The 25,202-nt window shown below is 42.8% G+C and overlaps 3 protein-coding genes across 8 annotated transcripts in view; all 3 read left to right on the top strand.

The window, feature by feature from the left end:
* Window positions 1-249: 249 nt before the first annotated feature.
* On the top strand, window positions 250-12,358 carry LOC149323166 (uncharacterized). Its single transcript, XM_089536723.1, has 6 exons — window positions 250-385; window positions 4,104-4,220; window positions 6,427-6,516; window positions 8,341-8,400; window positions 9,313-9,387; window positions 12,279-12,358. Exons 1-6 carry the CDS (start codon window positions 250-252, stop codon window positions 12,356-12,358), a joined length of 558 nt encoding a protein of 185 aa, XP_089392849.1.
* Window positions 12,359-14,765: 2,407 nt separating this feature from the next.
* LOC149323165 (uncharacterized) lies at window positions 14,766-17,764 on the top strand. The gene is made up of 2 exons (XM_089510134.1): window positions 14,766-14,928; window positions 16,400-17,764. Exons 1-2 carry the CDS (start codon window positions 14,804-14,806, stop codon window positions 17,394-17,396), a joined length of 1,122 nt encoding a protein of 373 aa, XP_089366260.1. The 5' UTR covers window positions 14,766-14,803; the 3' UTR covers window positions 17,397-17,764.
* Window positions 17,765-23,873: 6,109 nt separating this feature from the next.
* The window catches only part of LOC149323164 (RNA exonuclease 1 homolog), a 30,995-nt gene continuing 29,666 nt past the window's right edge, over window positions 23,874-25,202 (top strand). For 2 of the 6 annotated variants that reach the window (XM_089488128.1, XM_089488116.1), the window contains exon 1: window positions 23,876-24,081. In XM_089488128.1, coding sequence (XP_089344254.1) covers window positions 23,925-24,081 — 157 coding nt within the window. In that variant the 5' untranslated portion in view covers window positions 23,876-23,924. Of the gene's footprint in view, window positions 24,082-24,101; window positions 24,332-25,202 lie in introns of those variants that run through there. The other 4 variants (XM_089488108.1, XM_089488100.1, XR_016272478.1 and 1 more) reach the window with 3 other exon arrangements.

Raw genomic sequence — 25,202 nt, 5'->3', positions numbered from 1 at the left:
TTAGGGTTGCCATAAATTGGAAACGGTTTGAAGGCACAAAACAACAACAAGAAACATAGTCTCATGAAAAATCCACCCAGTGCCCAAATAATTTTATTTTGGAAAACAGGTCCATTTGTAACATAAGGTGGCTTTTAGAAAACTGCGGGTGTGTTTTGTACTGGTTGTGCAAATGCCTAGTCTCCCGTTCTCTGACTGCTTCATTCTGTCTCTAAAAGCCATGGTGATGTCACAGTGAGTTACCACAGAATGCCCCACAAAGGATTCCAGGAAGAAAATACGAGACTGGCCCAGAAGAATGACTTGAGACGCGGGCCAGTTTTCCTTATGAATCTGTTACCGTTTATGATCTTATCCTTATTGATATTTACAAGAGCTACTGAAGGTAGGGTCTCTTCAAACTCTATCTGTCCCCTCTGAGAAATGTCTTGTGATATTATTACTATCTTAAAACTATTGTGTGGTGTGTTGTTGTTACTGATGCCGCTGTTGTAATACTTCAAAGCAACACCACAAGCAAAATAAAAAATTGAGTGCGTGTGGGCAGCATAAACAACCTTTGTATGGTACCACTTTCTATCCTGAATTTAATCTAGACCTCTGTTTCAGCTGGAGCTTTCTATCCTGTTTCCAAGACTGGGGAACATTTGGCACACAGATGCCACTTTATTGTTGGCCATTCTCAATGGGGCTGGTAGGAACTGTAGGTCAAAACATTTAGAGCACCGGTCCCCAAACTTTGGTCCTCCAGATGTTTTGCACTTCAGTTCCCAGAAGTCCCAGGCAGCTTGGTCAACAACAGGAATTCTGGAGCTGCAGTCCAAAACATCTGGAGGACCAAAGTTTGGGAACCACTAATTTAGAGTGTCAGTGGTTCCTCACATCTCTTCTATGAGCATGTTTAACATTCCTCACTAGATATTTTAGGACTGTTCCCTTTTATTTCCAACACCTCTGCCCAAGAAAGTGTCTGGAACTAGGTAGCTTCTCTTCCTTTACCTCTCCTTCAACTATTATTCTTTCCTCATTCTCCAGTAATTTTAAGATCATAAAAGAGCCAGTAGATCAGAGCAAGAGGCCATCTAGTTGTGGGGTGGCCAACCTCTGGTCAGCTTATCATGTAAAACATCTCCTGAAATTCCTTCTTCTATCCAACTATCAAAGGCTCCCATCCTCTTTCACATCTGACCTACTTGTGGAGCTCCCAGTATTGTTACCTATAATTCCCATGAACCTTCACAGTTGGCTATGCAAACATGGGGTGCTGGGACTTGATGTTGGGAGGACCACAACCCACTCTCTACCAGGACCTAGTGCTTCCTGCACAGAAAACCAGATGTCTCTGGAAGCCCACAAACTGAGTTAGAATGCAATGCGCATCCTATGCCCACAATCATTTTCCATTTTCCCAGTGGCATATTAGAGGTTCAATATTGACATTTTGACTAGCAACCAGCCACTTGTAGGCTTAGCCTCTGTAAACTGGTAACTCTAGCCCACCTTTGAAGCCCAGGGGAATCATATTTTGTGGCAGTGGACTGTACAATACAAAAAATTAAGTGCTTTGTAAAGAAGTTCTTATATCAATACATCCCAAATCTTATTGCCAGTCAGTTTCACTGGACAACTTCCAAGTCTCTAATATATGATCATGGACTAAACCTCTCTATCTCCACTCCATACTATCCCCCCACCACTTAACCTGGAACATGTTGATAAAGAACATGCCTCTGATCCCAAGCAACAGTTCTCCACATCAGACTTCAGTGTACATCTCATTGAGATGAATGAAAAGGGTTATGAAAAAGCTAAGGCTAGAGTCTTTATTTTTTTAAATGTCTTGGGGAAAGAAGTTTCTTTGATTAATGCTTTTTCTCCATCACAGGCCCTGCAGCAACCCTGTAGAAATAACTTATGTGCGGGTTGTTAGTTTTTTGACATGGTGAAGCAATCCAAATTGATTTTTATCTGCTGAACCTCTCCTGAGGAAACATTTTTCTGTGCCCTCGGCCTATCTTATCTTGTAAGCTAAGCAGGGTCAACCCTGCTTAGTACTTGGATGGGAGGCTGCCAATGAATATCAGGTGCTACAGGGTATATTTCAGAGGAAGGAACTGGCAAAATCACCTCTGAGTATACCTTGCTTATGAAAACCCTGTGGAATTAATTGGGCTGCCGTTAAGTCAACAGACAACATGAAGCCACATACACACACAAGGCTTTTTCATCCTTTCCCGTGTTCTCATCTGAACACCAGGGAAGGTACATGGATCTACTACAGACTCAACACCTGAGGAGGTGCATTGGATCTGTATGACCACTGTGATTCCCATGAGCATAGAACTATTCTAAGTCAAAGCACTCTAGTGGGGTCAATTCCCACTAATAGTTCCTTTAGTAAGGGTTGATCCTATGCAACAGGACCAATGCAAGATACTTTTTGCCTGAGGCGGAGCAGAAAATGATGTCCCACCACAAATCACCTAAGATCTATGGCCCCATACAGACAGGCCAAAATAAAGCTGCTTTGGGTCACTTTGGAAGTATTCTGTTTAAATGTTGCATGCGTCCTAAGAGTCCGGAATCCACGCCAAAGCCATGATCCAGTCCTAAGGACTGGAGTGCAGCTTTGGCTCAGCTTCTGGGCTCTTAGGACACGTGCATCATTTAAACAGAGTACCTCCAAAGTGACCCAAAGCAGCTTTATTTTGGCCTGTCTGTATGAGGCCAATATTATCCAAGTCCAGTCAAGTTATTTTGGAACCAAACCAAAAATACATCTCTATTTCTGGTAATAAAGTCCCAATCATTGCATTCACTACCAATTAAGTAACTAACATTGTGCTGCCCTTTCACAGCACTCCAAATCTGTTGCCCGAAGCAGACAACTCCCCTTGCTTAATAGAGCCATTGCACACAACTGAGGTGTTTCTGAAGGTCCCAGTGATAAGTAAAAATTGACCATTGAGTGTGCAAGAATGGTGAATCAAATGCTATTTCTGCATGTTTAAATTGGAAGTAAGTCCCAAGTGCGGGAAATAAGTCCAGTGGGGTTTTCTTAATAGCAAAGGCATTTAGAATTTCATGCTTTGCTAAGGATATCACAACAAAAATGGACAGAAATTGTGTTTCCCTCCAGAGGTTGTTGGACTGCACCTCCTAGTACAGTGCTACCTCGGGTTACGAAATTAATTCGTTCCACGGCGCCGTTCGTAACCCGATACATTTCGCAACCCGAAAAGGCTTTCCGTTAGCGCTGGAAAGCCGCTAGCCGCGCTTCACATTTGAATTTCGTGCCGAAATTAATTTCGTAACCCGAAAAATCTTTCGTAACCCGGAACAGTTTTTTCCAATCTAACTTTTTCGTACCCCGGAAATTTCGTAACGCGATCAATTCGTATCCCGGGGTACCACTGTATTCTTTACCACTGGCTATATTGGCTAGGTTTTATGGGATCTGGAGGACAGTAGGATTCCCTGCCCTGATCTAAAAGTCCAAAACATGTGTTATTCTGTAGAATCAGTATGTAGAGAGAACTTGTAGCACCTTTGAGACTAACTGAAAGAGAAGTTGGCAGCATGAGCTTTTGTAGCCTTCAGTCTGAGTCTACAAAAGCTCATGCTGCCAACTTCTTTCTTTCAGTCAGTTTCAAAGGTACTACAAGATCTCTGTACAACTTTACTGTCTATTGACATTTGGGACCAAAGGGACTAAGTATTTAATATCTCCTAAGCTTTGGTTCCCTTTACAATAGCTATATCAATCTTTTGCCATCTGCCATTTTTCAGTAAGTAATTTTGCCCTCACTCATTTATCTTGTCCTTTGGCTCTAGGGATGAGGATAGCCGGATACATGCATTTCTGCACTGTAATTATTATTAGCGTATTATGCAATTTCTATTTCGTTATCATTTGTTTCAGTGGTACAAGTAATGTGTTCTCCTCCGTGTTCTTGTTTCCTTGTCTTGTGAAGTTACAATAAAGCCTGATTTTTTTACAGTTGCCAATTAATAGAGCTCAGTTAAATTCTGTCTTCATCTAGCACTGTTTTACGTGAAAGACTAACTGTTACTAAAACATTACATGTACTTAATTCATTTAGCGTCTCCCAGACTATTTGTTACAATAAATGATGAGAAGGAAGAAAAAGAAAAAGAGGCGGCGGGTGATACACAGCATGTCATCATACAACCTACTGTACATATTTATATAAAGAAAGGTAAACTTACAGTAGTGACCAAAAAATACTGTACTGGCTGTAGTGAGTAACCACCTGAGTTTAAAATCAAACATCCTCTTTCAACCATAGTTGTCACTTGCCTTATTAGATCAGCCTCCACTAAATGACTCTCAGTCACAAAGGCTGTCATTTTTATCACTTGCCTCAGCTGTTTTCTACTGTATGTTTAGGGACAAAGGAACCAACAAGAGACTTTTCCATTTATTGTATTTTTGCATGTTGTTGTTGTTGTTTGACGGTGCACAACAAATAATAACCCAAAATCTAATGTAGTGTAAGGGAGACCAAGGCTCAAATCCTCACTTGGCCATGGAAACCTACTGGGTGATGTTGAGCAAATCACGCTTTCTAAGCTAAAGAGGAAGGCAATAGCCATGTTCCCCTGAATAAATACAGTGAAGAATATGATGGGGTTGCCATGAATCAGAGTCAGCATGAAGGCACATAACAATAGATAAATAATAACAAATACTCCATTTTCTGTACCTCTCCTCCACTTGCAAGGCAGCTTCCAGACATCTGGACGGTGCTGCCATGACCATTTACTGGTTGAATGGGGAAAGTAGGAAGCACTCACCCATCATCTTGCAAAGAGCTTATATAGCTGTTTCAGATCTCCAGGAAGTAGCTGGAAATCAAGGAGAGCAATGTCAGCTCTTTTCTCCTTGCTGTAAAACTGCAACTGGGTGCTTCTTGGGTATTTCCATTCACTCACTTGTCCAATAAATGCCCATGGCAGTGGTGTTTGGAAGTTGCTAGAAGTAATGGAAATTGCACAAGGAGATACTGATTAACTCCTTCTGCAATATCAGGAAAGGAATGTATGTACAACCCCTGTTCTATGTCCTGACAGAATTACAGCCATCACCATTCACCAGTTTGGGGAGGAAAGTTAAATTGAGAGCTGTATAGACTAGTGACATAATTTCATTCTTGCAGGCATGAATGAATACCCCCCCCCCAAAAAAAAAAAAAAAACCGATGAGATTATGAGAGTTTCTGTACATTTCTGTCCATGCATGTTGGGATTATTCTTGTGTGTGTGAAAAAACATGTTTATTCATGCAAAATAAACTGTTAAAAAAGGGGGGGTTCCAAAGTGTGGCAAACTTCACAAATAGTTGCCTGTTTTTTCAATGGGTTGTTTCATTGGGTCCAGGCACTTTTGCTTGTTGACAACAAGAAAACGTATTCCTTGAAAATGCATTTTCTGAAGATGCCAGCCACAGATGCTGGCAAAACGTCAGGAATAAACTCTTCTAGAACATGGCCACATAATCTGAAAAAACCACAAAAAAATGGAAAAATGTATTAGTATTCTTTATATCCTGGCTGTGGATTCTATACTTAGAAACAACCAAACAAACAGGGGGAAAAAATGAACTGGTAATTTTCAGCAAGGCAATTTTAGTTGCTTGTGCAGATCATGAAAACAAAACGAAAACACTATGCATGTGATCTCTCTCATGTTGTGTAATTCTGCAACTTATTTTTTTTCAAAGTGTTACCAATTTTTACTCTGAAAAATAGCTGTAAAGGCCATTGTCTCTCTGTAACCCACCTTCTCTAGGATGTTTTTATAGGGGGAGGGGGGAGTTGGTGAGTTTTTGATTTTTGTTATTCGTTAATAGTAAAAAACAACAACATTATAACAACTTACCCAATTATTCACTTCAGAAACTGGAGTGCTTTCTGAGATTACATAAAGCATTAGGCAGTTTTGAGACTACATTACCAGCAATGAAAACTATTCCCTTGTGATTCTAAGAAATAAACATGTGGTCATGAGGTTGTGACATGTCTCTCAAGGGACTTTTAAAATGTGGGCAAATGTAGCGAACAAAGATCTTGTATCTTCTAGCTGGATGCATAACTACTGCCAATAAACCTATTTGATCTAAGCAGTTGGATACACAGGTACCCAGCGGCACCCCCTTTTTGCCTTGTAAAGGGCTTTCTGTTCTGTGGGACATTTACATACAAACAGATAGGATGAGAAAATTATGGATTAATATGAGGATTGCAGCATCTGCAGCACAAGCAATTGCCACATATGCCCTGTCATGTTCACTCCTGTCAGTAGATCTGATAGTTCAGTCCACTGTACCCCTCCTGGCTGGCTTTTAATATTATGGCCTAAGGGTAACAACCATCAATATGTTTTTGGTTTGTTCCTATTCCTCAGATATGCCAGATCTTCATGCAGAAGCTAGTGGCAATAAAAATAATGAAGCCTTAAAGTTGCACAATAGTTTGGAGAGCCTGCGAGAGTACTGTAAGTAAGAAATGAATGTGTGCCCATACAGTGGCAGACATGTGTAACAGTTTCCACTTGGTTTTCTTTTACATGTGGTTTGCTAATCCAGTTTATCCACCAATCCTATGAGATTATCTAATTCCAAAGAAGGGAGAAAACAGTGCCATAAGTCTGTTCAGTATATATTTAATAAAATCATTGTACTGATCTTCGGGCTTTTCCTAATCCGTGAATCCTTTCTACATTCTTGTCTGCTGAGAAATGTGTTAAAAATTCTCCCCAAAGGGGACCTTGTATTGCAAATTTGGAAAAATGAGCTGAGATACTTCACTTGGAGATGTAGCTACAGAGACATAGCTATATCTCTGTAGCTATGGCTGCATCTGCACTACAGAAATAATGCAGTTTGACACCACTTTAACTGTCATGGCTCAATGCTGTGCAATCCTGGGATTTCTAGTTGTGACACAAACTTTGCTCTCTGACAGCGAAGGCTAAATATCTTACAAAACTCCAAATCCCAGAATTCCACAGCACTGAGCCATGGCAGTTAAAGCTGGGTCAAACTGCATTATTTCTGTGGTGTCTCCTGGTGCTATTTCCCAAAATCTATGTTTTAAACTGTGCAGGACACACACACACAATAGCAATTTCAGTGTTGGCAGAAACACATAAAAGAAGGTAGGTTTTGAGGGGATATTTGGTCACTGAGTGCTTGGAAAAGATATAGGACCTGTGCAGTGACCATAAAAGTGAATTGCAATGGCATGAGTGATACTTACGCCATCGTAATTCATGAACACGGTCACAGCTGCATTCTGGAGTACAGCTCATGTGGAACACTGGGCCAGTCCTACAAAGTCTTAGCACTGCCCCATGTAAAGTAACAGGACAACTTCAAACAGTGGTTCCCAACCTTGGATCCACAGATATTTTTGCCATTTAATTCCAAGTCCGAGCCCAGAATCCTGTTGGCAACTTACATTGGTGTAAATGCCTATGCTGTCTTAACTGGTATGCAGGTGCAAGGCAACTTCTGAATGGTGTGTAATGATAGTGGGAGGCAGCAGCAAAGGCCCTTTCTGTCAGGAGAGAAAATAGCTCTTTTCGCTTCTGGGCTGCTTAGGCAGGACATATTTCTCTCCTGTTGAGGATGGCTTTAGCTGCTCCGTATGCCCTTGCATTGTTGCAGCACCCTTGACCAAGTCATCTTTGCTGCTGTGCCATTACTTATGTACTTCTTACACTGATGTATTTATACCCGCTAGGGTGCAGTGGGAACGGCAGCCAGTTGCTTCCCAAGTGACCAGGAAATGGATCCCTGTCAATCACAACAGCTGCTTCCTCATAAATAAAGACTGGGGGACTGTCATGGTCCTTACATACCCCACAAACTAGGGGCTATTTGGGGGGGGGGACTATGACTATAGCTTTAGGAATATAGAAAACTGCCTTATAAAGAATCAGATCATTGGTCCTTATAGTTTGGTCAATCTAGACAGTCAAGGGATCTCTAGGATTTCAGGCAAGATTCTTTCCTAACCCTAACACCGATGGTTTCATGTCCAGGCTTGAACCAGCTTTCCAAAATCAGACAAATGTGGATGTATTCAAGTTGGGGTGTGTTGGTATCAAGGTCAGTAAGATCATTGTATTGCAGACGATTTGGAAAAATGAGCTGAGATCTTTCACTTGGAGATGTAGCTGCAGAGACATAGCTATATCTCTCCATAATCCATAATCTATTGATTTTCCAAAGTGGCAAAAACATATGTAAGGATGGGCTACACAAATATAGAGAAGTATAACTAAATTGGTCAGTTAACTATGTTTATTTTGCAGTGGAGGAGATTAGCATGAAAAAGACAGAAGGACCAAATTCTAAAACAGAACTTCCAGAAGGTAAGATTTATGAAGGGCACATCATATGAATTTATTGCTGCTATTTAATTTGACCTCCAAGGAATTGACACAGAGTTGTGTGAAGGCAACACAGAACAGGGCCACCTCAGCTATGGCATCCAGACTTTGGCACTCAGGAGGCCTATTACATACCTTTTCTCTTGGTTTTCCAGATATTAATGAAGACTATCTTTACTAATCTATTCTATGATCACAATTTCTACCCCTACAAGGGAGAATAAATTTGAAAACCTGGAGATGATCATATCCCTGACTAATGTTGGGGAGACATCAGAGTCCCCAAGTCTCAATCCCATTATCTTTTATCAAAGATAATGCGAAGAGCTAAATTTCAAAATGGCAGGACAGTAGTATTTAATAATTGGTTCTTTATGCTTAGAAACCCTAACATAGTTATTGTAACTTATATATGTGGTGTTGTAGGCATATCCACAAGGGGGTCTGCAGGCTTTTGCTGAAGTAGGTTGTTAAACATTTCAAGATGAAGTAGGATGTTAAAATCTTTCATTTTTACTGGTGAGAGTCTGAGAAAGGGATGGAGTGGCAGGAAAATGATCAGAACAAAAGTAACTGGACACTGAGATGAATCGTGTCAGACAGAAGATACTGAAGAAAGTATGTCTTTGCAGCAGACACATGGAGATTCTTTCTATTACACCAATTTTAGGTGGGCTTTCAATTTGGATTGATTCTGGCACTTCTGTTGTTCTATTTTGCTGCTCTTTTTCTTAATTGTGAGAATTATTTCATACCTAAATGTGACTTTATTAATTTTGAGAACGGGTTCTTGCTGTAGAAAAATAGTGGAAATCTACCTAATATATTTTCCATTGCAAGTAACATGCACAAAAATTATTTTTGATGCCGTTATTTTAAATTTTTAAATCTCAGCTTTACGTGATGAATTTGGACCCCATTATCACACTATGAATACAGAAGAGCCTCCACTGGAACTACCTATAGAAGGTATGGGACCATTAAAATAAATATAGTTATAAAAGCCTAAAGAGAATGTTTAGTTTTGAAATATACTCAAACTAAATTACCTTAGGGCATGCTTAAAAATATAAATAGATGCATTGTGTTGTTTTACACCAAAGATAGGCAATTAAACCTGTTCCTCAACAGAGCTGGGTGTGGGCTGTCCCCTACTCTATTAATTTTTTTACTCAGTCCTCTTGACATGAAGAACCCTTTCCCCATATTTTCATATATCCTCCTACATTTCACAGATGAAAACTGGAACTCATGTGGACAAGCAACATCAGAGTGTGATTAAGATGGCAAACGTTATTAATAAGAAAGAACACACAAGCTAGGATAGGCTTCAGCAGTTTGCTTTTACCTGAGCTTACTGGGAAGGGCCAGATTCTGCCCCTCCTCTACTGTCTCACCTGCTGAGTATACTGAGTGCAAACTACTTCTGAACTCTGAACTGAGTTTGCAGCAACTGAAGCAAACAGAGGGCAAAGGGAGAAGGAGAGAAACAGCGATATCTTAAAAGCATCCAAATAAGTGGGATGATGGAAGATTGACTGGGACTTTCCCAGCCACACTGGGACATTTGGAGGGTATGTTTTCACTGTCTGGGCTGTTTTGTGCCCAGGAGAAGTTTTTCTCCCTTTTCTTTTTAAAATAGTAAATGAGTGGAAGTCATATCTGGTTTGGTAAAAAGTTCCAGGTTATAAAACAAACTTGGGTGGAAGCAAAGATATGGTGAAATGTCTCCTATGGCCCCAGAAGGATGGGGGGGGGGCATTCTGAGCAAAAAAGGAACCTTTCCCCCCAAAAAATAATAATTTAGGAGGACTAGATTTTGTCCACCCTGTGTTTATACAGTCAAACCCCATATCCATGGATTTTTTTATCCATGGATTCATACATCCATGGTTTGAAAATATCTTTAAAATATATACATTCCAAGAAGCAAACACTGATCTTGCCATTTTATTTTAAGGGACAGCATTTTACTATGCCACTGTATATCATGGGACTTGGGCATCCATGGATTTCTGACAACACTGCCAAGGTGCCATTACTGTCCTGGAGCGTCGCAGTGACGTGTCCTGTGTGCCACGCCATTTGGATGTGTCGCACAAGACACGTCATTGGTACACGTTGTATAAACATGCATGCACCAAAATGGTGCCGCCAGCATGCACTAGGGCTCAGGAGCGTGCAGTTGCTGTGTGCCCCCAAACCCTAGAATTGGTGCCAGCACTCCACTTCCTACCCGTCTATACTAGGCCATGATCAGTTTTTTGTGGAGAAAATTGTGTAAAGAAATTGGGAAATCTCGTTTGCAAAATTTCAAGATATACATTATATCCAGTAGCGTCTTTCTTCACATTGCAAGGAGGATAAAATTGTTTTGGAAATGTGTTTCATGTACCAGTCATACAAAACACAAATGCTCAGGAGTGCTAGTAGGGGCACGCAGACCGTTCCTACCAAATTTTCACTTCAATCACATGAAACTATGTACATGTAAATACATTTAGGCTGTGTATATGATATTGTAATTTAAAGGTATAATTTTAATTTTGCTAGTTTATGTCACAACTCTTGTCATTACATTCGGTGATATATGGTAATTACTATTTATGAATAACTTCAGTACAATTTTTTTCTAAGGATTTTGTATGGGGTAATATGGGAGAAGGTCAATGAAGCGTGACACCATGAGTTATTGCACCAGCTGCCCCCAAGTGTATACTATAGACAATACTCTTGATTCCCATGATTATTTTATATAGGTATCTGAGCTGGGCAACACAAAAAGAATTGAATGTATTAATATTCTTGTTTGCATGTTTATTGTGGGATGGTTAAATGCTGCTCTGAAGTTCTGGATTACAAAAGCCTAGGAACACTCAAAATGATAAAGATAAATTCTATTAAGAGACAGAATTCTTAAAAAGAGATGTTTTAGGAAAACTTTTTAAAGTTGGCTATACTCATACCAAATTCAGCTTGGCAATTAATAAAACAATATTATTCAGAAAATATAATATTAATTTTTAAAATTTGCTCTGATGGTGCAATCCTATACTTTTATATTTGGAAGTAAACTTTGTTGCATTCATCAGTATTTCTAGATATAAATCTTTGGGCCAAAACACACTGCAGAAATAATCCAGTTTGAGACCACTTTAACTGCCCTGGCTCAGTGCTAGGTAATACTGGGGTTGTAGTTTGTTGTGGCACCAGAACTGTTTGACAAAGAAGGCTAAATATCTCTCAAAACCACAGTTCCCAGAATTCCCTAGCATTGAGCCAGGACAGTTAGAATGGTATCAAACTGGATTATTTCTGCCATGTGTTTTGGCCCTATAGCACTGGAGCTTCAAGGTCTGACCTTATTTAACCCAGTGATGATAAACTGGTCTCATGATACTCAAACCTACAAATTAAAATGCAGATATCAAGAACTGATGCTCCTTTTAATTACTGTGGTTACAGTTAGCCCTCCACATTTGCAGGACCACCAGGAGAATGTGAAAACTACAAATACAGTTGCTGCCAACAACTCTCTCCTGAACATAAGAGTTTTGGTCTGGGGAGAGAGGACCAGTCTTCAACCCTGTCGTCATCACTGACATACTCCCCAAGACCAAGGCTGTTCTGTGTACATTGTTGTGTTGACATGGCATCCTTAGGTCTCTGGAGATGGGCACCGGCTGCGGAGGGACAGTGGCAAATTCACGAATAATCAAATCCCTGGATGTCAAACCAGCAAATGTGGAGGGCCAACTACACTCAGTTCATTAATCAAATGAACTACATGCACGAGAAAATACTGGACAAAGGAAGTAATTGCTTTTCACTGAATTGTCTATGTATTGACTTTATTACAGAATTACAGGTTAACGAAGTATTCGAAGATCGACCAAAAGATCTCTTTTTCCGTCCAGTACCACGTAAGGTCACAGATTAGCAATATTGTTTTCCCTTTTGATCCATCCTTAATTGATATCATTAATTGCCACAAGAGGGCTAGCATCTTGTTAGTCTGGGGTCTATAATGACCCCAGTGCTAATTTCTAGGGTTGGAAGAGAAGATTGAATAGGTTACTCTTTTACTGTGTTCTTTTTCCTTCCCCTGCAATGCCCTCGAGCTTTAAACAAAAATTCCAGGAGGTTACATCATGCTAAATGTTGCACATACATGAAGCAGCTGTTGCATTGTTAAATTCAATTTCTCTTGTTTAGGAGAATTTTGACCATGATTTCAAAAGTTACAGCAATAATATAACTAGGTGGTGATGGTGGTGGTGGGGAGGAATTATGACAATGCCTCCCTCCCCCCCAAAAATTGTTCCCCCATCCCATGGCATTTATTTTTAGTTCCCAAATTTCTAGCACTGCTGAGGTGAGATCCTGAGAATCCGTTAACACCTAGAACTCCCATATTCACTGTGTTTGCATTCCCTTGGTAACTTGGCCTGTCCCTTTTCTTTGGATGTCCAAAGGCTAAATGCTCACCTGAAGTTTTAAGTAACTGCAATGTTAGAAATTTGGAAAATTGAAGGAAATTTTCATTGGGGAACATAACTCTTATTTGAGGGAGTAACACCATTATTTTGCCATTGCCACTCCCCAAAGTAACATCTCTGGAGTTTCTCACATTAACACCTTTAATGGAATTTTCTGAGGTAGAAGAAAAAATAGAAGAAGCAGCTGGGGGGAAAGGACATTTATGAGCAGAGCACAACATTGTGTGACATTCCTATAAAATTCAGTGAATACAATGGGGCCCTGTCAGCATGCGCCAAACAAAACATCCTTCCCTTGTCCTCTCGATGGAGACTCCAGATGACACATAGCTGAAATCCCCATTGTGGTACAAACCGTCCACATGACACCCGATCCATTCACCACTAAACCCTCCATATGCCCCCCCCCCTTATAACGACTTTTTAAAAACTCACCTTTTGCTCTGACTCTTCCCAGAAGACCCTGAGCCCGCTGTTGCAATGTTGGGCATGTGTTAACAACACACACTCCTGTGCCACCCAGCACCACCACTGCTGCAAGTTGCTTGCTCTGAGGTCAGAATGAGGTGCCCATCCATGTGATCAAGCCTGAGCACTTCGTTCTGACTTCAGAACAACTGACACATGGCGGTGGCCATTCTGGGTTGCTCAGCAGGATGCATGTGCAAAGAGCCATCCAGTGGCACAGTAGCAGTGCCAGGTAATGGGGCGACATCGAAACAGCTCCCAGGCCAGGATACTCTGGCTTGATCCTAGAATATTCTGGCCCTTGAAGACCAGGACATGGTGACAGTGTGATCCAAGCCAACTCTGGAACTTCTGTCATTGAAATAATATCTCTAAAATGAGTCATGATGCGTAAGAAACCTATCCTCTGAAAGTCACATGTGATTGCCGTTTTTGGGCCACATCAGGTGGAGGGGATGCATATTTTAAAACTGCCAAATTCCCCACCCCACCCCTTGCCATATACATATAATGCCAGCATATGAGAACATTACTTTGAAACCTCTTCCATAACAACGATTTTGTACTGTAGGCACAATGATGTATAGATGAGCATTCAGCTATTTGATTCTCTACCAGCTGTCTGAAATGGTGCAGGCTGGGGAGGCATATGGATTGTCTATAAAGCCCATTCTGAATACTTCAAAATTCATGGGAAGATTACATATAGCTGTTTTCTTCGGTAGTGAGGAAACATTTAAACTGCAGATACTCATTATAGCAGTCACCATGGTTCCCCATAGAGGATCCAGAAATGCAGACTAGTGGTAGCATTTCTCATGTCCACTGGAAGCAGCCTTTTGTAAAGCAGATGTGTCTTTCTTATCCACTCAAATCAAACTATTCGAAAATGCTTTTTTATTGCAACAGGGATAGCTCACCACAATATATGTCCGATGAGGGGAAAAACTATCTCCAACATTGGGAACAGAGAAGGCTGAGGGATGTGTACATGATGCCATCACTCTTGCTAAAATAGAAATGTCCTTGTGCTCCAACCTTGTAACCCTGGGCCCTCTGTATCAATGCTTCCTAAGTTATTTGATATGGGGGACCAACAGGATTCCCCCCCCCCCACGTGCTGTGGCTGGCACCATATTTGTGCCCATTGGCTACAGTTGTTTCTTCCCTAAAACTCATCAGGGACCAGCATGTGATGGCTCATGGGTCAGCACTGGTCCACGAATCACAACTTTGAGTAGCACTGCTGTCAACATCACTGTTTTCCTTTCTGTAATGCTAGCTTTGTTTCAAGTTGTATCAATGAACTAGCTCCATTTGACTCTTTTTTTTAAAAAAAAATAACTTTCTCCCACCCCTTACTCCAAATTTAAGTTTCAGACAAGGCAGAGGAGACTCAGGAACGTGTACAAAGAGTAATGAATGAGGATCAACACGTCCGGGAAACAGTTCTACTGGGCGTATCCTCTGCGACACTTGCGATTTTATTACTGCTCACAATATGCTGTGCTGTATCTATATACCACTGTTCCAAACAATATACGTAAGTTTACTCAGTGCAGCCATACTGAATCCCCTGCTTCCATTATGCCAACAATACATGCATTCTAAGAGTATAGATCTTAATGTATGCAAAATCGCATCATCTATGCAGAAGAGGGTCATAGAAGCATGCTTTGGAAGCCTCAAAGTTTGCAGAAAGACAATCAATATGTCAAGGGATGTTTTAGCACCTTAGAGACAAAAGAAAGAAAGGGAGAAAGAAAGAAAGTAAGTCTCAAGTCTACAAAAGCTCATGCTACCAGCTTGTTTCACTTGGTCTCAAAGGTGCTACAAGGTCCCTATGCATACTGAATGACTATTGGAAGAAAAACACAATAGTCATACTGAATGACTATTGGTGGAAAAATGGGCTGAGGGGAGAATGAAATAGAGCTGTGGTGGTGAGCCTATGGCATGCGAGGCAACAATGGCACATGAAGCCATTTTTCAGGGTACGCGGAGGGCAGGGAAGAGGAGGAACAGGCGCTCACCTGTTCCTCCTCTTCCTGGCTGTCTGGACCTTCAGCTGCCTCTGAAGAAGCAGTTGAAGGCCCAGGAGGGTGCAGGGGGAGGAAGAGGAACCTGTGCGCCTGTTCCTCTTCTTCACCCCTCACACACACCCCCTCGGCCTTTAGCTGTCTCCAGAGAGGCAGCTGAAAGCCCTGGATGACAGGGGGAAGTCCTGCCCCAAGAAGGTGGTAGTCTTGCCCTGGAATTCCCGTTCCCCACCCACCCGTGCCGGATGCCTTTTAGTTTGGGCACTCAGTCCCTAAAAGGTTCACCATCAGTGGAATAGAGTATTTTCAAAGAAAGAAAGCTGGGAGGCAGATTGAATCTACATGTTCCATACCTACTGCAACAACTGTGTCTACTGAGTTAGAGTAGTAATTGAGCCCCCCCCCCCAAAAAAAAGGGGGGGAAAGCTACTGAGAAAAACAAAGGAGATATCAGCATTAAAGTTTGCATCAAAGAAAGCTGGTGATGTGGCGGGCAAGAAACAATGTCACTCCTAAAATATCCTAGTGAAAATTAAATCCACCAGAAGTTGTGACTCTGACAGGTTGGTTAACCTCTGTGTGAAATACTTCTCAGAATCTCACAAAATCACACAACCCAATCTTCTGCATGCTTACTCAATAAGGCCCACTCCAAGCTAAGCACACACAGGATTGTAGTTTCAGTATTCTAACATAATGTCAGATGGATAGATTCATCATCTTCCATACATTTGATCATTTTTCTCTTCCCATCACAATCCTCTTTCTTTTAATGTTGTGTGTTGGTAAGCCTATAGAAAGAGATTTCTTATTGATCTTATGCAAAGACCAAATCTATGAGTCTTTATTATTTAAAAGCAGGGTGAAAAAGCTTTCAAGCAATAAGGAATAAATGCATGTGTGCTGATAAATTAAAATGAAAATTTGACAATTCTATGTTATTAATCTCCCCCCCCCCTCTATTTTGCTTTTCAGCTATTGGGATAATTTATCACTTACTTCTTCTGAACAACGAGCTCTCTTTGGGCCTTCCTATTACCAGTCTGATTCTTCTGATGCTCAGCGTGAAGGTGTGTTATTGCCAGCATTGACCCCAGAGGCACAGACCAGCTCACAGATGAAACTCACAAGAACACTAACATTTTCTGCCACCATCCATGCCGTGGATGAGGTGTCATCATTTTCAGATGAGTCAACACGCACTACTGAGAAAATAAGGAGCACAGAGCAAAGCGAGACAGAACAGAGTGACGTAGGAGCACTTGGTGCACCAAAGCACGTTACAGTGAGACCGGTGAGTGCACCGCAACCAGCACTGGCACCACCCCCAAGTACACCACAAGGGGCACTGGCACCCCCACCTCCAAGTGCACCAGGAGCAGCTCCACCAGCAGCCCCATCCACAGGTGCACCAGCATCAGCTCCACCAGCACCGCCTCCCCCAAGCACACCAGGAACAGCCCCAGCAGCCCCACCACCAAGTACACCAGGAACAACTCCACCAGCTCCACCACCAAGTACACCAGGAACAGCCCCTCCAGGCCCACCAACAACCACACCAGGAACAGCTCCACCAGCCCCACCAACAACTGCACCAGGAACAGCCCCTCCAGCCCCACCACCAACCGCACCAGGAACAGCCCCAGCAGCCCCACCTCCAACCGCACCAGGAACAGCTCCACCAGCCCCACCTCCAACCGCACCAGGAACAGCTCCACCAGCCCCACCTCCAACCACACCAGGAACAGCCCCACCAGCCCCACCTCCAACCGCACCAGGAACAGCCCCACCACCAACTGCACCAGGAACAGCTCCACCAGCCCCACCACCAACCACACCAGGAACAGCTCCAGCTCCACCCTCTGGTGCCCCGGCATCATCAACTCCAGCCCCCGCACCCCCACCCCCTGCTCCACCACCCCCAGTAGGAGTCCCACCACCTACAGAACCGAAGAAGCCACCACCGAGTTAAGCTGAGCAGAAGCAAAAGTGACTGTCAGCTAAAGCAAGGATGTTGAATCCCAATGCCAATAAGAGTAATATACAGATGTATGAATTAAGTTCCCAATTTGCAGTTGGATCAGAAATTCAGAGAAAGAGATAACAGAGCTTATAGTTCTGAATTGCGGAGAAGATTAACCAAGGATCAGGACTTCACCTGTTTGAAGGCATCTGCAGGAATGAGATGCAACAGTATGGTGCTGAAAGAGAGAGAGATAGAGAAAGAGAGAGGAAAAGAGGTCTAAAAGAAGGCCGCCCAAGATCTGTAGAACTTTTTTTGTATTACAGTGAGGAAAAATGACTTAATAGTCTTTGAATCAGTATGTGAGGCAATTGCTATGTAGGATTATATGAATAAAAATCTCTGAACGATAAATCAGTTCTGTGAATGAAGCATTGTCTCCCTTGCATCAAGATGCATCATTAGTGCCCCGTTTCAGGCAGATTGCATCTGTTTGAAGATCTCTAAACCTGGTGCTGAGACCCCACGATGGATGGTGTTACTGAACCTGGGGATCATATAGGTATGTCTGGGAATGGGTGTGTGTGTGCTTTCAGACATACAGAGGCTGATGGAGTTGCAAATTCACAGTCCTTAACCTCCCAGCAGAATTGTAAGCAACCGTTCACACACTTGTTTTTGTGCCGATTTGCCACTATGTTTCCATTCACATGTTACTGCCAAATGTTGATGGTCCATCCCTTCTACTATGGCCCTTCTCTGTCCTTACCATGTACCTCTATAAACATGCACCCAGTTCTTGTTCACCACTATAAAAAATGGCATTTGCAGTCACTTTTCCATTTACAGAACCTTTGCTGCCATCCAGGGGGTTGGGTACTGCACTGCACCCATGGCAATTTCCTCACAGCAACAGCCATTTCAGCTGGGGCTATGTAATGTCACCTGTGGTGATTTTATTATAGCATTTTCATGGTAAGATTTGTTCAGAGGAGGTTCGTCATTGCCTTTCTCTTGGGCTGAGAGGGAGTGAAACTCTGATCTCCTAGAGTCCTGGTCCAACACTCAAACCATTCCACTTTGCTGAATCTCTACACTATTCTGGCTGTGTTGATACTTAAGAGTGTTTTTTTTTTTTTGGGGGGGGGGGGTTACCAGCTGAACAGAAAAGCATAGGTCTTCTAAAAGAATACCCTTTGCAGCATATTGGGATAGGAAGGATCCCCACAACTTTCACTTCTATCCCTGTGTGCATTAAAATCAGGAGAACTGCCAAAAGAATGCACTGAATTCCATTAATTCCATTTCTGTAATCACTATTTAAATACATTTTAATTGCTTGCAGACATTGCTGCCTGCTATATCAAATTTAGTGCCTCTGTTCTTAGCCCCCCGAATAGAGGAGGAACAATTTTAAGAATGAAAACAGGCTGGACATGTCTGCACTCATTTAGGAGTAAGAAAAACTGAGGCTCAGCTGCATGTATTTAATGTATCACTTTATATACCTCTAGTTATCAACGGGCTAAAGGGATACAAGATGAACAATTATATAGAGTCAGTGACAGATACAAACAAGAAGCCCACGCCAAAGGTCCCTAAGTTGCTATACTTGCAATGATTCTTCAGCCCCTGACTTGATTAAATTATTTAATGGTTTTTTGGGGAAAACTTAAGGGAAATGTCCGCACTACCTGGCTTACTAACTCATAAGAAATAAACACTTGTTTTTTTTTTCCAATACTGTACAGGTAAAGTGAGAAGTGTCAGCTTGTGAGGAGACAGTTAGTAGAATGTGACCTATGCCAGTGTTCTGCAATGGCCATTTGGATGGGATTATTTTCTTGTTTTTTACTCACCGTGGCACTGCCTTTCAGTGATGGTGGGTTGCATGCTCCAGCAAGGCAAGAGGCTGCACTGAGGGTAGCAGTGCTGCTAGTAGGGTCTCCCGTATTAGACAGGCTTTTGCTGAGGAGCTAAACTAAAGGTGCTAGACTGCTACTGGGTAGAAGCAGTAATGGTGAGTGATTGGAAGAGGATCTCGCTATGGAAGTGGCACCATAGCTGATGCTTGTTAGTATAGTGCAGGAGGAGGCACGGTAAACTCCCTTTTAATGTCTTTTATCATGAAAACCCTAGGATGAAACAGTTCTGGAAGATGAAATCCCAGGTTGGAAGATATTCAATAAACTACTGGGATAGAGCAGAGGACAACTATGAATAGCACTGTGGCTAATGATCCAACTGGACTCAAGCTGAAAGGATTTTTAACTGTTGACATCCTCAGAGGTAGAAGGAAAGTTTGAAGCTGGACAGCATATATTATGGGGATATGGAATGTGAGAAACATGAATCAGGAGATGTTTGACACAATAAAAGAAGAAATGGGACATGTAAACATTATACTACACACACACACACAGGAAATTGATCACACAACAAAACATGACTTCTTGTTAATCATAGGCGACTAAAATATAGAAGTAGGAAAGAGAGCAGACTCAAAGATTGTAAGAAAAATTGGCTTAGGATCAAGAAATGAAGCAGAAGAGCAACTGATTGAATTTTGCAAGGCCAGTAGTTTGCTCATTGCCAACACATTCTTCAAGTAAGCCAAGAGGCAACTGTATACATGGACATCACCTGATGGCCAATATAGAAATCATATAGACTACATAATTGGAAAGAGACAATGGAGAAGCTCTATTCTCTTTGCAAAAACAAGACCAGGAGCAGATGGTGGCACAATTATCTTGGTTATTGTTGTTGTTAACTGCCTTCAAGTTGATCCCAACTCATGGTGGCCCCATGGATGAGACATCTCCAAAATTCCCTAACCTGCACTGCTGTGCTTAGGTCTTTAAAATTCATGCCTTTGACCTCCTTGATAGAATCCATCCATCTAGCATCCCTCCACCTTTCCTAGCATTATTGTCTTTTCCAATGAGTTGTGCCTTCTCATGACGTGACTGAAGTATAACAACCTCAACTTTATTTCCAGAGAGATTTTAGGGTTGATCTCTTCTAGGAGCCTTTTGTTTGTCTTTTTGGCTGTCCACAGTTTCCTCAGCACTCTTCTCCAGTACCATATTTCAAATAAATATATTCTCCTCTTATCCACTTTCCTCACTGTACAGCTCTCACATCTGCACATGGTAATAGGGAAAACAATGGCTTGTATACTTCGATGATCAGTTGTATATCTTTACATTTTCTTTATCTTCTCTCATAGTTGCCCTCCCCATTCCAAGTCTTCTTCAGATCTCTGAACTACAATCCCCATTCTGATCAATGTTTGACCCAATGTTTTCAATTCCTTCATTATTTAGGTTGAATTTGTGTAGACTCTTTGTGGTCATTATTTTTGTTTTGCTTAAATTGAGCTGTAAGCTTGCCTTTGCATTTTCTTCTTTGATCATTTTTAGTAGCTGTTCCAGGTCTGTGATGTTTTCTGCTATTAGTATGGTGTAATCTGCATATCTTAGATTGTTACTATTCTTGACTCCTCCTCCTTCTGTGTCCAGCCCTGCTTTTGTGTAATATTTTCTGCATACAAATTGAACAGATAGGGTGAAAGGATGACCCTTTAGCCAATTGGGAACCATTCTGTTGTTCCATATTCTGTTCTCACAGTAGTCTTTTGTCCTGACATTGTCAGGGAGCAATGCAACAAGTCCCGATCAGAAGCCAAAAAGAAAATCCCGCTTTTGGGGGGCCCTACCAGTCCCAGTCCGGTTTGGCCCCCAGCCATGCATTGCTCCCAGACGGGGCCCGCTCCTGCGGCCATTGCCGCTGCGGCTAATGCAGCTGGCTGCGGCGCCAACCCACCTCCTCCTGCTCTTCCTGGAGTGGTGGGACCGTGGGCAGTGCCAACCCACCTCCTCCTCCAGCTCCGCCTTCCTCCGCCTCATCGGCGGCAGCAGCGCCACCGCGGCCATGGCGCCTCCCGTGCCAGGGCCAGGGCTTTCCTGCCCGCGCGTGCAGGGGGCTCTAAAGAAGGAGCTCGTCCCCTGCTTTGGCCAGCCAGCCAATGGCCATCTGGCCAAAGGGGACGGCCTCCTCGGTGCGCGCCACCCAGGCCTCAGCAGGGGCCAGCGGCAGCGCACGCGCCTGCCCCATTTCCCTCTGCGCGCGTGCGCCAGCCTGAGGAGGAGGAGGGGGAGCAGGAGGAGGGGGGAGCAGAAGGAGCCGGAGGAAGGGTGCCTTGAAGGGCAGAATTGGGGCAGAGGAGGAGGAGGAAAGCAGAGTCAGTGGCCATTAGGTCTGCCTTGGTTTTTTTGGGTTTTTAAATTATTTTTTAAAAATATAAAATACTTATTTTATTTTATTAATTTTATTATTTCTTGTTTTTATTAATTTTTATTATTTCTTGTTTTTTATTTTATTAATTTTTATTATTGCTTTTTTATTTTTCATGATTTTTATTATTAAATATATACACCCCTGTCTTGATTTTTATTTATTTATTCATGATTTTTATTATTAAATATATACACCCCTGTCTTGATTTTTATTTATTTATTCATGATTTTTATTATTAAATATATACACCCCTGTCTTGATTTTTATTTATTTATTCATGATTTTTATTATTAAATATATACACCTCTGTCTTGATTTTTAATTTTTTGTCTAGGAATAATGCCAGAATGTCCTCCATTTTGATTATGCCTTAGAAACATGCATTTAGATTAACATTTTTTAAAAATCATCAATTTTTTTGCATGTCCTCCATTTTTATAAAATGTGTCCTACATTTGAAAATGTTGTCCTACATTTGTCCCGGTTTGGAGGTCCTGGCTTATGGCAACCCTAGATGAGGAGACAGTGGCTGCATCCACACTGCAGAAATAATGTGGCTTGACACCGCTTTAACTGCTCTGGCTCAATGCTATGGAATTCTGGGAATTGCAGTTTGTTGTGGCATTGAACATTGAGCCAGGGCAGTTAAAGTAGCCTAGACGTTGTTGGAACTGCATTCCTCACTGCTGACTGTGCTGATTAGGGCTTCTGGGAATTGTAGTTCAGCATTGGGATTGAAGTAGGGTGCATCTACAGTAGGAGTAATGCTGTTTGACACGACTTAAGTGTCGTAGCTCCATTCTATGGAATCCTGGGATTTGTAGTTTTACAAGGTCTTTAGCCTTCCCTGCCAGAGTGCTGTTGCTTCAGAAAACTACAAATCCCAGGATTCTGTAGGAAGCAGTCATGACACTTAAAAGTAGTGTTAAACTGCATTTCTTCTTCAGTGTAGATGTGCCCCTAATCAAACCTGAGTAACTATGAAATTGACTTTTTACAAAAATCAGATTTGCGAAAGAACTGTGTGTGGTTCTTGTTATTGTCATGTGCCTTCAAGTTGTTTCCAACCTATGGCAACCCTAAGGTGGTTTTCTTGGCAGGTTTCTTCACGTTTCTTCAGAGAGGGTTTGCCATCGCCATCCTCTGAGGCTGAGAGTGTGACTTGACCAAGGTCAACCAGTGGGTTTCAGTGGCCAAGCCATGATTCGAACCCTGGTCTCCAGATCCCAGCACTCAAATCACTAGACCGCAGTGGCTCTTCATTGTGTGCCAGCATATGGCATTTTTATTCAAACCCAGCACCCCAAAAATACATTTTAAAAATTAGTATAATTTTGGGTGGGTGCGGGGGTCCCAAGTTTTTTCAGGGAAGGTCTGTGTAAGTGAACCAGTGTAGTGTAGTGGTTTGAGCAATGGACTATTGACTGGAGACCAAGGTTCGAATCCCAGCTTGAAAACAGGTCACACTCTCTCAGCCTCAGAGGAAGGCAATGGCAAACCTCCTCTGGATGAAAATAAGTCTAGGAAAGACTTGAAGGCCCACAACCACATTGATTAGTGCTCCCTCAGCTCCCACAATTCTGCAGGATTCAAAGATATAGCCATGTTAGTCAGTAAAATCAGTATTTCTTTGACAGATCTTATAGCACCAAGAAAGAAGTTGACAGCAAGAGCTTTCTTTCTTAGACTCCAGTCTACTTCCTCAGGTGCATCTGAGGAAGTAGACTGAAGGTCCAAAACACACTGCCGAAATAACCCAGTTTGACACCGCTTTAACTGCCCCTGGCTCAATGTTGGGGAACTATGGGAACTGTAGTTTTGTGAGGCATTGAACCTTCTATGTCAGAGAGAACTGTGGTGCCACAGCGAACTACAATTCCCAGGATTCCCTAGCACTGAGCCAGGGCGGTGTCAAGCTGGATTATATATCTGCAGTGTGTTTGGAACCACCTGAAAGCTAAGAAAGCACATGGCGCCAGTTTCTTTCTTTCAGCCCCGCAGTTTAAAATTTAAAATTCCCAACAGAGAGAGGGGGAGGGGCTGTTTTCAGTTTAACCGTCACTTAGGCCACGCCCCTTAGTGGGCGGGGCGAAGGCGTCTCTATTTAAACACAAGGCGAGTGAGGGAAAGGCGGGCTGCTCAGAACCAGCTGTGAGGGGGCGGGGCCTGAGGCGGAGGCGTCAACGGGCGACGCGCGTTTTCCCGCCCTTTTTGGAGAGAGTGGGGAGGGGGATAATGTTCCGCTCTGCTGGCTATTTCAAAGACTTCCTTTGCCCCTTCTTCCACGCGGGCGGCTGCGGGAGGCCTCACTGCCAGTACAGGCACTCGGGGGCGGGGCTCTGGGAGGCCCCGCCCACTGCCCAAAGGCCTTTGAGGGCCCCCTCAGAGCGGGGTGAGGAGGAGGAGGAGGGCTTTGTTTGGTGTTACTTTGAGGGCAGAAAGTGAGCCTCTGAGAGGAATGGTTTGGGAAGGAGTGGCATGGACTCTGGGGACCAGGGTTCTAATCCTGCACTGGGTGACACTCTCTCAGCCTCAGAGGTTTAGTAATGGCAAACCTCTGAGCAAATGGCCTGACTGGAAACCATGAAGCCCTCTGAAGAGGGAGCTGGGGATGTTTAGCCTGGAGAAGAGGAGGTTAAGAGGTGATACGATAGCCCTGTTTAAGTATTTGAAGGGATGCCATATTGAGGAGGGAGCAAGCTTGTTTTCTGCTGCTTCAGGGAATAAGACTCGGAGCAATGGAGGCAAGCGACAGGAAAAGAGATCCCACCTCAACATTAGGAGGAACCTCCTGAGAGTAAGGGCTGTTTGACAGTGGAACACACTCCTTCCTCGGAGTGTAGTGGAGTCTCCTTCTTTGGAGGTCTGTAAGCAGAGGCTGGATGGCCATCTGTCAATGGGGATGCTTTGAGAGTTCCTGCATGGCAGAATAAAGGGGTTGGACTGGGTGGCCCATGTGGCCTCCTCCAACTCTACGATTCTGTAATTCTATTTTAAAAAATCTTGCCAAGAAAGGCCTGCCATAGGGCTGCTGCAGGGTCACCATGAGTTGGGAACGCCTTAGAGGCACACAACGACAGCAGCAACAACTTTTCTCTGACCCACTAGGTTCGCACTCTCAGTCTCAGAGGTTTGGTAATGGCAAGCCTCTGAACAAATCTTGCCAGGAAAGGCCTGACATAGGGTTGCCATGAGTCAGGAGCAACTTGAAGACACGCAACAACAACAACTTTTCTCTGACCCGCTAGCTCACCGGTTCTCAACCTGTGGGTCGCAACCTTTGGGGGTCAAACAGCCCTTTCACGGGCCGCCTAAGACCATCGGTCAGGGGTCACCACAACATGAGGAACTGTATTAAAGGGTCGTGGCATTAGGAAGGTAGAGAACCACTGCTCTAGGTTCACAGGCAGAGTTGTGGGGACCCAAGAGAAAGCTGGCTTGTTCCTACACTTTGGAACTTCCTTCCTAGGGAGTTTCGAATGGATCTTTCTCTGTTTTCTTTTGTGGTGACAG

This window comes from Sceloporus occidentalis, unplaced genomic scaffold (assembly GCF_023333645.1).
Source record: "Sceloporus occidentalis isolate IW3139 unplaced genomic scaffold, rSceOcc1.0.p SCAF_1, whole genome shotgun sequence".
Lineage (NCBI taxonomy): Eukaryota > Metazoa > Chordata > Lepidosauria > Squamata > Phrynosomatidae > Sceloporus > Sceloporus occidentalis.
Note: the sequence above shows the minus strand (reverse complement) of the source record. Positions and strands in the feature narration are given on the sequence as shown.

Coding starts and splice junctions, on each gene's coding strand:
- LOC149323165 (XM_089510134.1), top strand. CDS start 14,804: ATGAATGAGGATCAACACGTCCGGGAAACAGTTCTACTGGGCGTATCC. Junction 14,929..16,399: donor CACTGTTCCAAACAATATAC/GTAAGTTTACTC, acceptor TTTGCTTTTCAG/CTATTGGGATAATTTATCAC.
- LOC149323166 (XM_089536723.1), top strand. CDS start 250: ATGCCCCACAAAGGATTCCAGGAAGAAAATACGAGACTGGCCCAGAAG. Junction 6,517..8,340: donor GGAGAGCCTGCGAGAGTACT/GTAAGTAAGAAA, acceptor TTTATTTTGCAG/TGGAGGAGATTAGCATGAAA. Junction 9,388..12,278: donor ACTGGAACTACCTATAGAAG/GTATGGGACCAT, acceptor ACTTTATTACAG/AATTACAGGTTAACGAAGTA.